Source organism: Podarcis erhardii (genome assembly GCF_964252035.2).
Source record: "Podarcis erhardii genome assembly, chromosome: 15".
Lineage (NCBI taxonomy): Eukaryota > Metazoa > Chordata > Lepidosauria > Squamata > Lacertidae > Podarcis > Podarcis erhardii.
Genome location: NC_138505.1, coordinates 15,944,349 through 15,958,593, shown reverse-complemented (window position 1 = coordinate 15,958,593; position 14,245 = coordinate 15,944,349). Strand labels below are relative to the sequence as shown.

Below are 14,245 nucleotides of genomic sequence, written 5' to 3'. Positions count from 1 at the left end.
AATAAAGAACCTCTGATTCTTCATCTGTTAGCTATGTGTAATCTCATCCACTCTAATATAACACCTGACAAAACCATCCACTCTAACACGCGACATGTTTTCTGCTTTTGTTTCATGAGAGAATTCTTCCCCCTGATCCCACCTTCAGCTGTGCCTTTTGCGTCCTTCCTGCTGGTCTTCCCAAGGCAGTGGAAGGTGGCTGGGAGGAGCACAAGTTGAGTGGAGCTTGCCCTGTTTAATATAACCTTTCCCCCTTTCCCAGGTGACTCCGGGCTCAGGCGGCAGCCCTCCCCGGTTTCTGTCTACCTGTTCCCCGGGGAGAACGGAGCCGTGGGCAAGGCAGGAAAGACCCCGGCCCCACCCCCTACCCCCGTCGGGGAGGGGCTGGACTTCAGCCCTTCGGAGGACAGCGAGGGCGAGAGCGAAGCCACGGATGACTTCTGCATCCTGGATGCCCCAGGCACAGGAATCCCGGTACGGCCTGGCCCTTCTGCAAGAGGAGTGCCAAACCTCAGGCCATCTGCTGTCTCTAGAGCCAAGCCTTTATTTCTCTGGATTTAGCAAAGCCAAGGGCCCTTGCCGAACCACCTCTCTGAAGGCAGCGATAGCTTCCAACTTGGATGGCTTTTAAGAGGCACTATTGATGGCTCGGGACGCGGGTGGTGCTGTGGGTTAAACCACAGAGCCTAGGACTTGCCAATCAGAAGGTCGGCGGTTCGAATCCCTGCGACGGGGTGAGCTCCCGTTGCTTGGTCCCTGCTCCTGCCAACCTAGCAGCTCGAAAGCACCTCAAAGTGCAAGTACATAAATAGATACTGCTCTGGCGGGAAGGTAAACGACGTTTCCCTGTGCTGCTCTGGTTTGCCAGAAGCGGCTTAGTCATGCTGGCCACATGACCCGGAAGATGTACACCGGCTCCCTCGGCCAATAAAGCGAGATGAGCACCGCTACCCCAGAGTCGGTCACAACTGGACCTAATGGTCAGGGGTCCCTTTACCTTTACCTTTACCTTTACCTTTACCTTTACCTTTACCTTTACCTTTACCTTTACCTTTACCTATTGAAGGCTCTGCCCTGCCTCCGTGGCTGGAGGCAGCAATGCATCTGCATACCAGTTTCTGGAAACTCTGTACTCTGATCCTGCCTCTTGCTTCCTCTCTCCGCAGCCCCGAGACGGGGAGCCGGTGGTGACAAAGCTCTTGGAAGGCCCCGTTCGCATCCAGGAGGGGCACTTCTCCCGCCCCCTGGGGAGCACCGACCTCCTGAAGGCCCCCTCGCGCTTCCCAGTCCCCGAGAGCCGGGTGATGATGCGGGAGATCTCGGTGGTCTGGCATCTCTATGGTGGGAGGGACTTTGGGCTGGGGCGCTCTGCCTCTGGCCACGCCCACTCGCCCAGGTGAGCCACTCACCCTCAGCTGCCTACCTGTTGCTTTGCCACCTGTTTATTTTCCATTTAATCCCTGCCCCCCGGAAGGTCCTCTTGCAAGGAGACCGTCCCTAGAGCCTGATGAGGACGTCTTCTTGTTGAAGCCTCCCTGCCTAACAGCTGACATATAGGGAAGTGCAGCAGCCATCATTCCCTCTCACGTCAGTGGAGCAAGCCCCGCTGCCCTTCTGGTTCGTGAGGAGACCATCCCTAGAGCCTGAAGAGGATGTCCTGTTAGGGCTCCGGGGTAGGTCTCCTTGTGAGTCAGAGGGGCTTTGTGGAAGCCTCCTTGCCTAACAGCTGACATGCGGGGAAGTGCAGCAGCCGTCACTCCCTCCCTGCACATCAGTGGTGCAAGCCCCGCCTCCCTTCTGGCTTGCAAGGAGACTCTCCCTAGAGCCCAAAGAGGACATCCTTGTAAGCCACTAGGACTCTCCAGGGTCTTTCCAATACACACGATCTCAGTTACACGCATGGAGGCCCCCTGCAGAAATGGGGAGTTGCCTGTGCCAGTTTTTGGGACCCAAAAGGAGGGAAAGTTTTCTTGTGCTTGCCGGTTTCCCGTTGACGCATCTAGCTGGCCATTTATGAGAACGGGATGCTGTACCAGACGGGCCATTTGCCATCCGCCCAGCAGGCTTTTCTAGTATGTTCTTACGGCTGGCGGGGCGGAGGAGCAAGCTTCATCCGTTGACTTTAACAAGCTCCCGCTCCCCATCTTTTTCCGCTACACCTTCTCCAGGACGAAGCCATCTCTTTCCAGCGCCCGCTCGTCCCCGTCCCGCTCCTCTGTCACCAACCGGCCCCAGAACACCTGGCGGGCTCAGGGGGGCACCAGCCGCATCCACGACCTGCTGATGGAGATCCAGCTGACAAAGGTGAGTGCTGGTGGCGCAGGAGGGGGGCCTCGCTCGCTGCTCGGGGGGCTCCTTCGAGTTTAAAATGGGTGCCCTGATTCCCAGGAGAGCTTCACCTGGCACCTTCATTATACAGTCATACCTCACGTTACGTTTGCTTCATGTTACGTTCTTTCAGGTTACGTCCCGCGGCAACCCAGAAGTACCGGAAGGGGTTACTTCTGGGTTTTGCCACTCACGCATGTGCAGAAGCGCAAAAATGATGTCATGCACATGCGCAGAAGTGCCAAATCACAACCCGTGCGTGCGCAGATGTGCCGCTGCGGGTTGCGCTCTTTTCATGTTGCAAACGGGCCTCCTGAACGGATCCCGTTCGCAACCAGAGGTACCACTGTATATATATATTTTTAGGCGCCAGGTGAAAGCGTTCCTCTTCAACCAGGCCTTTGGCTGATTAATATGAGATGGTCTTTTAAATGTGCCTGTAGGAAGGGTTGGGTTCCTGTTCTGCTGTTTCGTTTTAATTACTTGCATGTTTATTCTCCTGTATTTTATTCCGTGAACCACCCTGAGGTCTTAGGATGAAAATAAAATAAAATAAAATTTCCCCAGAAAGGCCCTTACGAGAACGGCTGTGCTTACAAGGCAGGGAATCACTCTATTGGTTGGTGGGGTGCAAGAGATCTGAAAGGAAAGAGGTGGGGGGCATCGGGGCGGGGGGATAGTTCTGGGCTAGGACTACAATACGCACCAAAAATACCCACTTGGTGACCCTGGGCCATTCTTAGTCTCTTGGCCTGGCCTACCTCTTAGGGTTGTTTGTGAGAAGAAAAGTGTGTGGGGGTGCATCTTACACCACCCTGAGCTTCCTTTGAGGACAGGTGAATGAATCAAAACAGTGGGGCGAAGGAAAAGTCTCCCCTGGACGTGTGCATGCAAACAGGCAGAAGCTGAAAATTATCCGGGATAAGAAAATGAAACTAGCATGCAAGTTGGAGAGAAGAACGAATGATTTAAAATTATTGCAACCTCACTTGTCGTTCCTTGATATAATTTTGTTTTATCTATATGCGGTTGTTGGTAAAGGGGAATAGCTGAGGGATGAAGAATTTGCTTTTTTAAAAATATGGAAAGATGTTAATTAGAGATAAATCTGTAAAATAAGCAGCATGTAAAAGTGGATTCCAAAAAATTGGAATATCCCTGAGAGAGGGGGAAGCTGGTATTAATTTTAATTTGGTTTCAGTGTGTTACAAATTTGAAAATGAATAAAAATTAATTGGCAAAAAAACAGTCGGGGGGGAGGGAGTGGGACAAAGTGGTGACCTCACCTGCCCTCACCTCTCCCCTCCTCTCCAGGTGAGTTTCCAGCATGAAACTTACCCCAGCAGCAGCAGCAGCAGCAGCAGCAGCAGCACATCTGAGAAACCCTCTGTGGAGTTGGAGGAGCAGCCCGTGGCCAGACAGGTCTTCATTGTCCAGGAGCTGGAGATCCGAGACCGACTGGCCTCCTCTCAGATCAACAAGTTCCTCTACCTGTACAGCAGCGAGTGCATGCCGCGCCGAGCCCACTCCAACATGGTACGGGGGGGGGGGGCAGCAGCAGGAGGAGCTGAGAGCAGGTGGGGGGTTGTGGGTCGCATTGCTGGTGAGCACTAAGGAGCAGACCTCTCCCCCGGCTCTTGGCTGTCTCCGCCTCTCCTTGGACTGGAAAAGTCCAGAGGATCCCCTTTCCTGTATGCTATTTTTGGGGGAGGGGGGGCCTCCAGTAGTAGATTACTGCAGTACGCTTGATGTGGGGATGTCCCTTGCTCTCGATCCAGAAGCTAAAGTCAGTGCAGAATGCTGCGACACGGTTGCTGACAGGAATGAGGCCTTGTCAGCTTATATCTCACCCCTTGGCGGAGAGATCTTCTGCTTGCCAGTTTGCTGCTGGACCCAGGTTCAAGGTGTTGCTATTAGTATAGAAAGCCCTTAACAACTTGGGACTAGTTTGCTTGCGAGATGGGTCTTTTGACCACTTCAGGCTGCAGAACTGGCACTGCTGCAGGTGCCACGTAATACCCATTCTGCATTTGTAAGAGATTGATCTTTCAGTGTGGTACTTTGGAACTCCCTGCCTATTGAAGGCAGGCACCTTCACAGTACTCCTGCTAAAGACATTTTGGATTAGTCAACTCTGTCCGGATACATAGAATGTTGATGTGTGTTTTAACCTGATTTTAGTTTATTTTTGATCCCTCTCCGAATGTTTTAAATATCTGTTTATCAGCAATTTCATTGTTCTTTTTGGAAACAGCTTTGAGGGTGTACCCCCCCCCTACAATAATCAGCGGTATATAAATGTTACAGAAAAAATAAACCCACCTGGATCTTGGAGGCCTGATGAGACTCTGGTAGTTCAGCCTGGCCTGGAGTCTGATAGTGAAACAGTTTTGTGGGTAGGGGGGATTTGGTGCTGCTGAAGCTCAGCCTCTGGAAAGCTCCCCCGTCTTCTGTCACTGGGGGCCACCGCAAGACTGACCACCCCGCCCCCTCTTTCTTCACAGCTCACCATCAAAGCCCTGCACGTCTGCCCTGAGTCTGGTCTGGGGGGTCCTGAGTGCTGCCTTCGTGTCTCCTTGATGCCACTCAGGCTCAACATTGACCAGGTGAGAGGGAGTTGGGGTTAGGTACTCTGCAGGGGACAGTGGGGGGGCACTTTGTTTGGGAGCACCCCTGCGCTCAGAACTCCCTGCCCTCCCACAGGATGAGGATTTTCATAGCCAAAATAGTTGTCTGTGGCTGTCGCTCGGGTGCCTGGCCTGCTCCTAGCACCATAGAATTGGAGCGTTGGAAAGGATCATCTAGTCCAACCACTTGCAATTCAGGAATCTTTTGCCTAATATGGTGCTCGAACACACAGCCCTGAGATGAAAGGTCTCATGCTCTACTGACTGAGCTGGGTTTTTGTTTTTAAAGATGCATTTAGTTTGCAGCATGCAAACAGGACAAACGGTAAAGAAATAAGAAACAATGACTGTGGCGCATATTATTGCAATAGAGTAAAACGAACAGATGGCTCAGGACACTTTGGCAGGCATCGTAATAAAATAGATTCTGCAAAGGGACCTTTTTGAAGCATCACATATTGATACGGCAGAGGCATGTGTTGTTGGGGGCTTATATTTATATTATTATAATATAATATAATATAATATAATATAATATAATATAATATAATATAATATAATATAATATAATATAATATAATATAATATAATATAATATAATATAATTAATATTAATTAATATAATATTAATTTATTTATATTTATATTAAAAGTGTATAAACTGAAACTGTACAACATCAAAATGGCTTCATTCTGTAACCCCCCTCAAATCCCTCTGGCAATGGATGAAATGCTCAGACAAGGCCATGCACCACACCCCTAAAAGCATCCCTAGAGGGACCTGATGCAGATGTCCAATGTCTGGTGACTCTGAGTGTGGCTGCAGCCAGCAGCAGAGCAAGCGGCTTCCTTGTGAGCCTTTCGGGATGGGAGGGGAGGATCTGACAAGACCAAGCAGGGTGGATTCCTCCTCTTCTCCCTCCCACTTTGCCCAAACTGGAGATGTCTGCGCTGGAGCTTCCAAGGATGATATTACTAACTGCAAGATTTATTGTATGCCTGCTATGAAAATAGAAGTGGCACAAGGATGAAATACACAGGGATCAAAACAAACTTGGATTGCTGGTTCTAGATGTGTTTTGATGCATTTTAATTATTGTTAGTTTCTATTCCTTTGCATTTTTTTTAATTCCCAAATGTTGTAAGCCACCTTGAATCCCAGCTTGACAGAAAGGTGGGATAGAAACACTAAATAATAATAATAATAATAATAATAATAATAATAATAATAATAATAATAATAATAATAATGGGCTCCTGCTTTCCCCTTGCTTTTACTCCAGGATGCCTTGTTCTTCCTCAAGGACTTCTTCACCAGTGTGGCTGCCAGCATTAACCCTGTTGTGCCCTGCGAGGCTGGCTCAGAAGGTGAGTGTCTGGCTTCCTGGGAGGATCTTCTTTTTCAAACATTAAAAACTTCCCTAAACAGGGCTGCCTTCAGATGTCTTCTAAAAGGCGGGTAGTTGTTTATTTCTTTGACATCTGGTGGGAGGGCATTCCACAGGGCAGGTGCCACTACTGTGAAGGCCCTCTGGCTGGTTCCCTGTAACATGGCTTCTCACAGCAAGGGAACCGCCAGAAGGCCCTCAGCACTGGACCTCAGTGTCCGGGCAGAATGATGGGGGTGGAGATGCTCCTTCAGGTATACTGGACTGAGGCCATTTAGGGCTTTAAAGGTCAACACCAACACTTTGAATTGTGCTTGGAAATGTACTGGGAGCCAATGTAGGTATTTCAACACCGGTGTCATGTGGTCTCGGCAGCTGCTTCCAGTCACCAGTCTAGTTGCTGCATTCTGGATTAGTTGCAATTTCCAGGTCACCTTCAAAGGTAGCCCCACATAGAGCGCATTGCAGTAGTCCAAGTGGGAGATAACCAAAGCATGCACCACTCTGGCGAGACGGTCTGCTGGCAGGTAGGGTCTCAGCCTGTGTACCAGATGGAGCTGGTAGACAGCTGCCCTGGACACAGAATTGACCTGTGCCTCTGTGGACAGCTTTTCCCTTTCCCTAGAGAAGAAGGGCACCACCCTCCTCACCATGGCTGCCTGTTGGCCATGCTGGTTGGGGGCTGAGGGGGTTGTATTTCAGCAACATCCAGAGTGTCACAGGGATGGCAGAGGCTGTCTAGAGAAACCCCCAGAGGTGCCCCCCCTCTCTCATTGCCCAATGCTGCTCTTCCACTCCATAGGTCGCCCAGAGTCATCGGGGAAAGAGCCTGAGGGAGCGGAGGGGGAGATGACAGCCTCAATGGAGACCACGGCCAGCGAAAACAGCTCCTTGTCCAACGCCTCCTCTTCCTCCTCCGACCAGCCCATTTACTTCCGGTACAAGCGCTTGACGTGGGGAGGGAGAAAGGACGGGGCGCGTGGATGTTGGGGGACAGCAGGGCCAAGCTGCAGAGTCTTAGCGGAAAGTTCTATCAATTACTATATTTACACCCCACTTTTCCTCCAGGGAGCTCAAGGCAGCATTTATGGTTCCCCATTTTCTTTCTTCCCGTCCCCCATTCTGCCCCATAAAAGCCCTGTTGAGGTAGGTTAGGCTGAGAGGCAGTGACCAGTCCCAAGGTCACCCTCAGTGAGCCAAGTGGGGATTTGAACCCTGGTCTCCCAGGTTGAGGTCTGACACTCTAACCACTACGCCACAGGGGACTCCAGAATTTATAATGCGTATGAGAGATGGGAAATACAAGAGTCATCGCCCAGCTTGTTGTGGGATGATGTGTGTTCTGTAGAAGGAAGGAGGAGGTGGCTATCAATGGCTACTAGCCATTCAGGCTATGCTCTGCCTCCACAGCTGGAGACAAATAAATGCTTATAAATACCAGTGCTTGGAAACTACACGAGGGCAGAGGTCTTGCTTGAAGATTTGCCAGAGGCACCTGGGAATGGGATGATGGACTAGATGGGTTGTTGGCATGATCCATCAGGCTCTTCTTAAGTGCTTATGGAACCTCCAGGCCCAGAGGCAGTCTATCTAGCTTTCTAGGTTCTTAGAGGTACACGGCCATTGTGAGAACAGGACGCTGGGGTAGACAGGCCACTGGAGTGGTTGCCAGCACTGCTGCCAGCACTTTCCCACCACAAGGGAAAAAGCACCTCCCCTTCTCCTTGGCTTCTCCCCTTCCAGAGAGTTCCGGTTCACATCCGAAGTGCCCATCTGGCTGGACTACCAGGGAAAGCATGTGACTGTGGACCAAGTGGTGAGTAGCAGGGTCTGCAGAAGCCCCTCCCTCCCCAGGCCTGGGGAACTTTCTTGTCCGCTACGAGTGACCCCTTTGCTGAGCTGCTTCTCAGTCTCTCTCCGCCTTCCAGCCATCCATTCCAGCTGATGTTGCTTTTGCGACAGGACAACTCAAGGGGGCTGCGTTTTAGGGTCTCAGCATGGGACAGGGGTCAGCAAACTTTTTCAGCAGGCGGCCAGTCCACTGTCCCTCAAACCTTGTGGGGGGCCGGACTATATTTTTTGGGGGGGAATTAATTCCTATGCCCCACAAACAACCCAGAAATGCATTTTAAATAAAAGGACACATTTTACTCATGTAAAAACACGCTGATTCCCAGACCATCCACGGGCTGGATTTAGAAGGCGATTGGGCCGGATCCAGCCCCCGGGCCTTAGTTTGCCTACCCATGGATCACAGAAAGGGCATGGTGGTCCCCACCAGGCTGCCTCTTTCTCCCCTCTAAAGCCTGGCCCTGGTGCCCAGGAAACGATGGGCGTGGGGAGAGAGATTAATCCAGGGTTTCCCAAACTTGGGTCTCCAGTAGTTTTTGGACTACAACTCCATCCTTAGCTAGTCGGGGATGATGGGAATTGTAGTCCAAAACATCTGGATCCCCAAGTTTGGGAAAGCCTGGATTAAGCAAAGGCGAGGGTGGGGAAGGGGAGTGCCTGTCTGGAAGAGGCAGCGGGGTCGCTGGGTCAGTGTCCACCCTTCTTAGGAATAACTTTCTGGTGGCAAGAGCTGTTGGATAGTGGAGAGAACTCCCTTGGGAGGTGGTGGACACTCCTTCACCTGAGGCTTTTAAACCAAGGCAGAGCAGCCACCTATCAGGGATTCTTCAGCTGCGATTCCTGCACTGCAGGGGGTTGGCCTAGATGACCCGCAGGGTCCCTTCCCAGTCTACAAAAATTCTCTCCGTTTCTCCTTAGGGCACCTTTGCCGGCATCCTCATCGGCCTGGCGCAGCTCAACTGCTCTGAGCTCAAGCTCAAGAGGCTCTGCTGTCGACACGGGTGAGGAGCCAGCTTTTTAGGGTAGCCAGGTGGGGTGTGTCAGTGGAGAGGAGGGCAAGGCGGGGCTCTAACCCCCCAGCATCCTGGTGGTGCCTAGTAAGAAGCCAGTATCTGAACGGAGGCAGCCCCATTTATCCGTTGTCAAGCTGGGCTGAAAAGCCGTGGGGGCTCTAACCCCCCAGCATCCTGGTGGTGCCTAGTAAGAAGCCAGTATCTGAACGGAGGCAGCCCCATTTATCCGTTGTCAAGCTGGGCTGAAAAGCCGCGGGTGCTTCCACATCCCGCTGCCTGAGACACTTCTGCCAGCAGCCCCTCCCCACGGCTTCACTTGCTTCACTGGCCTGGGGGGCCGGATCTGGTGGGCATTGCCCTTTGGGGCCCCTGACCTCCTACTTCTCCGCCTCCTCAGGCTACTGGGCGTGGAGAAGGTGGTGAGCTACGCCCTGACTGAGTGGCTGACGGACATCCGCAAGAACCAGCTGCCAGGCATCCTGGGAGGCGTGGGGCCTATGCACTCTGTGGTGCAGCTCTGTAAGTCCGGCGGGAGGAGGGGGGTCACCTGGGGATGTATCGGGCGGCAGTGTTGGGGGTTGGAAGGCTTCCTGTCTATCTACATATACAAACAGGAGGGTAGTTATGAGGACTAGATGGAGCCTCCAGGCCCAGGCACAGTTTACCTCTGAACACCCAACTGCTGGGGAGAGGGAGCTGTTGCCTTCCCATCCCTGCATGTGGATTTCCCATTGGGGAGGAGTGTGCACCCAGTTGGGCATGGTGGAAAGTGGCATGCTGGACCAGGTAAGTCCCCCTTTGGCCTGATCCAGCAGCACAGTTAATAATAATTATAATTATAATAAATTCATTTTACATGCAATCTTTTATCAGAAGATATCAGGGAGATGTGCAACATTAGAAACACATTACAAAACATCAATGGCAAAACATAGTAAAAAGTATACAGAGACAGCCTAATAATAATAATCATAATCGTAACATTCCTCTCTCTCCACACTTTTACAGGCCATAGATTATGGAATAGCCATAGGCCTGGGTAAAGGGGAATGGTTTTGCCTGACATGCAACGGTGCTGCCCTTGCATTTGCCCTCTCCTCTCTCTCTCTTTCCCTCCCAGTCCACGGCCTCCGTGACCTCTTCTGGCTGCCCATCGAGCAGTACCGCAAGGACGGGCGGATCATCCGGGGCCTGCAGCGTGGGGCAGCCTCCTTCGGCACTTCAACCGCGTCGGCGGCCCTCGAGCTCAGCAACCGCCTGGTGCAGGCCATCCAGGTCTGAGTTGGGCAAGGGTGGTCTGCGAGGGGTGGCAGCTGCCCTTCTTCTGCTCCAGTCCTTAGTGATGAGTTCATAGATTCTAGAGTTGGAAGAGAACTCAAGGGGCCATCTGGTCCAACCCCTTAAACCACAGCCCCATTTCACTGCCAAACAGCTCTTGCCTTCAGAATGTTCCTCTGAACATTTAGTTGGAATTCCCTTCCTTGTCATTAGAAGCTGTTGGCTCCATTCCTATTCTTCAGAGCAGCAGAGAGCAAGCCTGCTCCATCTCCCATGCGAGAGCCCTTCAGATATTTGAAGGCATTGTGGTCCCCGCAAGGGCAACAGGGTTCTCAGAATTGCCTCTCCTTCCTGGTTTGCCATCCCTTCTCTCCCCCTTGCAGGCCACAGCGGAGACCGTCTACGACATCCTGTCCCCTACCGCCCCCCCAATGACGCGCACCCTCCTGGACAAGAAGCACACGCGCAAGCTGAGGCGCGGCCAGCAACCTGCTGACCTGCGTGAAGGGGTGGCCAAGGCCTATGACACTGTGCGAGAGGTAAGGCCTAGAGCCATCCAGGTTGGGAACCATCCCTGCCTCCTGTGGGAGTGAGTTCCATAGGCTAACTCTGCCCTGTGCAAAGAAGGGCTTCCTTTTATCTGCCCTGAGTCTTCCAAAATTCTGGCTTCCTTGAGCTGCCTTTGGGTTAGTTTCCTTGAGGCTTGTTCTCTTTCTGCACATGCTGGGGTCCTTCTGGGCAAGCAGATGCTGCCTCCGATTTTCCAGCAGCCCCATTTTGGCTCCATAGCTATCGGCACTCACTGTCTGAGTTCGCTATTAATGGAATATCATTACTATTTGTTTACAACCCCCCTCCATTTGTTAATATATAAGAGTGTACAACAGCAGCTTACATAAAATTGAACTAGGAAAACATGTTGCCTCGTAAATAAATTATCTTTATATGTTTGAAAAGGAATTATCCTTCCAGCCAGGGTTTCCCCAACTTGGGTCTCCAACAGTTTTTGGACTACAACTCCCATCATCCATAGCTAGCAGGCCAAGTGGTATGGGATGATGGGAACTGTAGTCCAAAAACAGCTGGAGACCCAAGTTGGAAAAACCCTGCTTACAGACCTCTGGCAGGCCCTGACGCATGCTCTGTCTCCATCCTTTTCTCCTCTTCCTCCTCTACACCAGTGTGGTGTAGTAGTTAAGAGCGGTGGACTCGTAATCTGGTGAACCGGGTTCGCTTCCCCGCTCCTCCACATGCAGCTGCTGGGTGACCTTGGGTTAGTCACACTTCTCTGAAGTCTCTCAGCCTCACTCACCTCATAGAGTGTTTGTTGTGGGGGAGGAAGGGAAAGGAGATTGTTAGCCGCTTTGAGACTCCTTAGGGCAGTGATAAAGCGGGATATCAAATCCAGACTCTTCTTCTTCTTCCTCCAGGGTGTCATCGACACAGCCCAGGCCATCTGCGACGTGGCAACTCGTGGCCACGAGCAGAAAGGCATCACCGGGGCAGTGGGAGGCGTCCTGCGGCAGATCCCTCCCACCGTGGTCAAGCCCCTAATCGTGGCCTCAGAAGCCACCTCCAACCTCCTGGGCGGTATGCGCAACCAGATCAAGCCTGACGCCCGGAAGGAGGAGTCCCTGAAGTGGCGCTCAGAAGAGGCTCAGGACTGACCGGGCGCCACCACTGCCGCCTTCCACTGACCGGGCTCAGAAGCGGGGCCGTTCCTCTTAAATCTACCCCGTTCAGGACATTGGCAGGGCCAGCGAAAGGACGCAGCCTCCCGCTTTGCCAGCCTTGCCACCCACAGAAGAACCACGTGGTGGGGAAGAGCTTCTGCTTGGCGGGATTGGCGCGCTCTCAAGCAGCAGCACGCCTGGCATCACGAGGGTGGTGCCACCTCCTCTTGCCTCGCCCTTGTTTTTGTACTTGTCAGGAGTATAGCTTCTGCCATCCATTTGGTGCATGAGCTGCAGGCTGCAACTTCTCTCTCTCTCTCTGTCTCTCTCTGTCTCCCTCTCTCTGTGGGGTTGTTGGGAGAGACGGAAGGTTGGCTGAACATTAAAGGACGTGACTTGTTTTCAGCTCCTGCTTCCTTAGGCATTCGGTAAGGGGGTGAAGTGTCCTTTTCTTGGCCTGCTTTGCCCTGTCGGACAGTGTTTTGATGTGCTGTACAGATCAGGGACGCGACTCCTTTCAGGTACAGAAGCAGGAATTGACACAGGCACCCATGTTGGGGGCGGGGGGGGGGCTGGTGTGCTTGCGGGGAGAACAGGAGGACCAACCCAGGCAACCACAACCACACGATTCAGTTTCATTCTGACCAGCAGCAAAGCAAAAAGTTCTGCACAAGCTTTTTGGTCTCCCCAGAACATCTTTCCTTCAGCCTGGATGTTACAAAAGCCAGAGATACTTCCCCAATAAAGGAGGGGCGTGGAGCGTGCATGTTGCAGGAAGGGTGTGTGGCAAGGAAGGAGCAGGCAGAGATTGGCTGCTGTTCCTGCACTTCAGGGGGTTGGACTCTATGACCTTGGAACTTCCTTCCAACTCTAGAATTCTGTGATTGCCCTAGAAGGGCTTGCTTTGCTGAGGTAGGGGGGTGAGCACGTTTTCTGCGTTCAGGGGATTGGGACCTCTTACCAGCATCAGTCAGCAACGCTCCTAGCAGCCAGCAGGGGGCAGGATTGTGCTACTCTGGAGAAACTAGGCGAGCCGCCAGCTGCCTGAGGTCAAGTTTCTGGTTTCCGGAATGCAGCAGCAGCAGCAGCAGTGAAGAAGGTTCCCCCTTCCTCCCCCTCCTCTTCTACTCAGTGCCAGCTAGGGGCTGATGGGAGTTGTAGTCCGAAACAGCTGGAGGGTCCCAGGGTGGGAGAAGTGACTTCTCTGCAGTTTTGGGAAGCAGCCTTACACAGTCAGACCATCTAGCCCAGTGTTGCTTACGCTGACTGGCAGTATCTCAGGCCCAGAAGGCTCTTTCTAGCCCTGCCTCAAGATGCCAGGGGTTCAGACCCGGCCCTAACCACAGGCAAAAATGCCACTTAGCCACTTATTCCCTAGAAACACTTAAAGGTGCCGCCGCTTTCTCCCCAGCCAGCCGGAGCTGTCCTGGATTCAAGTGTGCACCCACTTGCAGCCTGCTTCTCCTGTAAAAATCCTTCCCTTTTGCACACAAAGTGGGGCGCTCTGCTGCTCAGCCCTGCTCCTCGGCCCTTCCCCTCCCTGCTCAGGCCTCTACGCTGAGGGGTGTCCGAATAGGGACCAGTCCTGCCTCCCTTCTGCCCAATACCCTTCTTGATTGCCTGTGGTGTGCAGTGGTTAGAGTGCCAAGCTAGGACCTGGGAGAGACCAGGATTCAAATCCCCACTGCGCCATGAAGCTCTGAGTGCCACTGCCTTTCAGCCTAATCTACCTCACAGGGTTGTGGGAATTAATGAGTGGGAACCATGTGCATCACCTTGAACTCCTTGGAGGGAAAGGTGAGATTGCAATGCAATCGAAAAATTCTGGCCCCTCCATTAATTCCTCTTCAGCCCCCTCTGAATAGGTATGCCTGGCATTCCCCAAAAGAATAACACTTGCAGATTGGCGAATTGGGACCCCAGTCCCCCCCCCCCTCCTTGCTTGGGGCAGCACCCTGCCTCAAATCACTGTTTGCCTGCTGTTACTAGGCCCCTCTTCCCTCTTCCCCACTCCCTGGGTGGCTATTCCCCCCACCCTCTCTCACCTTGTTAGAAAATGAAAACCATCTCCATAGCAACCAGTCTTG

At 52.4% G+C, this 14,245-nt stretch overlaps 1 protein-coding gene across 1 annotated transcript in view; it reads left to right on the top strand.

The window, feature by feature from the left end:
* Positions 1–12,563, top strand: part of ATG2A (autophagy related 2A) — a 37,262-nt gene extending 24,699 nt beyond the window's left edge. The window contains exons 30-42 of the mRNA XM_081842375.1: positions 263–474; positions 1,167–1,396; positions 2,169–2,304; positions 3,643–3,864; positions 4,833–4,934; positions 6,239–6,323; positions 7,146–7,281; positions 8,087–8,159; positions 9,113–9,195; positions 9,605–9,726; positions 10,328–10,482; positions 10,869–11,024; positions 11,916–12,563. Coding sequence (XP_081698501.1) covers positions 263–474; positions 1,167–1,396; positions 2,169–2,304; positions 3,643–3,864; positions 4,833–4,934; positions 6,239–6,323; positions 7,146–7,281; positions 8,087–8,159; positions 9,113–9,195; positions 9,605–9,726; positions 10,328–10,482; positions 10,869–11,024; positions 11,916–12,152 — 1,949 coding nt within the window. The 3' untranslated portion in view covers positions 12,153–12,563. The remainder of the gene's footprint in view (positions 1–262; positions 475–1,166; positions 1,397–2,168; positions 2,305–3,642; positions 3,865–4,832; positions 4,935–6,238; positions 6,324–7,145; positions 7,282–8,086; positions 8,160–9,112; positions 9,196–9,604; positions 9,727–10,327; positions 10,483–10,868; positions 11,025–11,915) is intronic.
* The last annotated feature ends 1,682 nt before the right edge of the window (positions 12,564–14,245 follow it).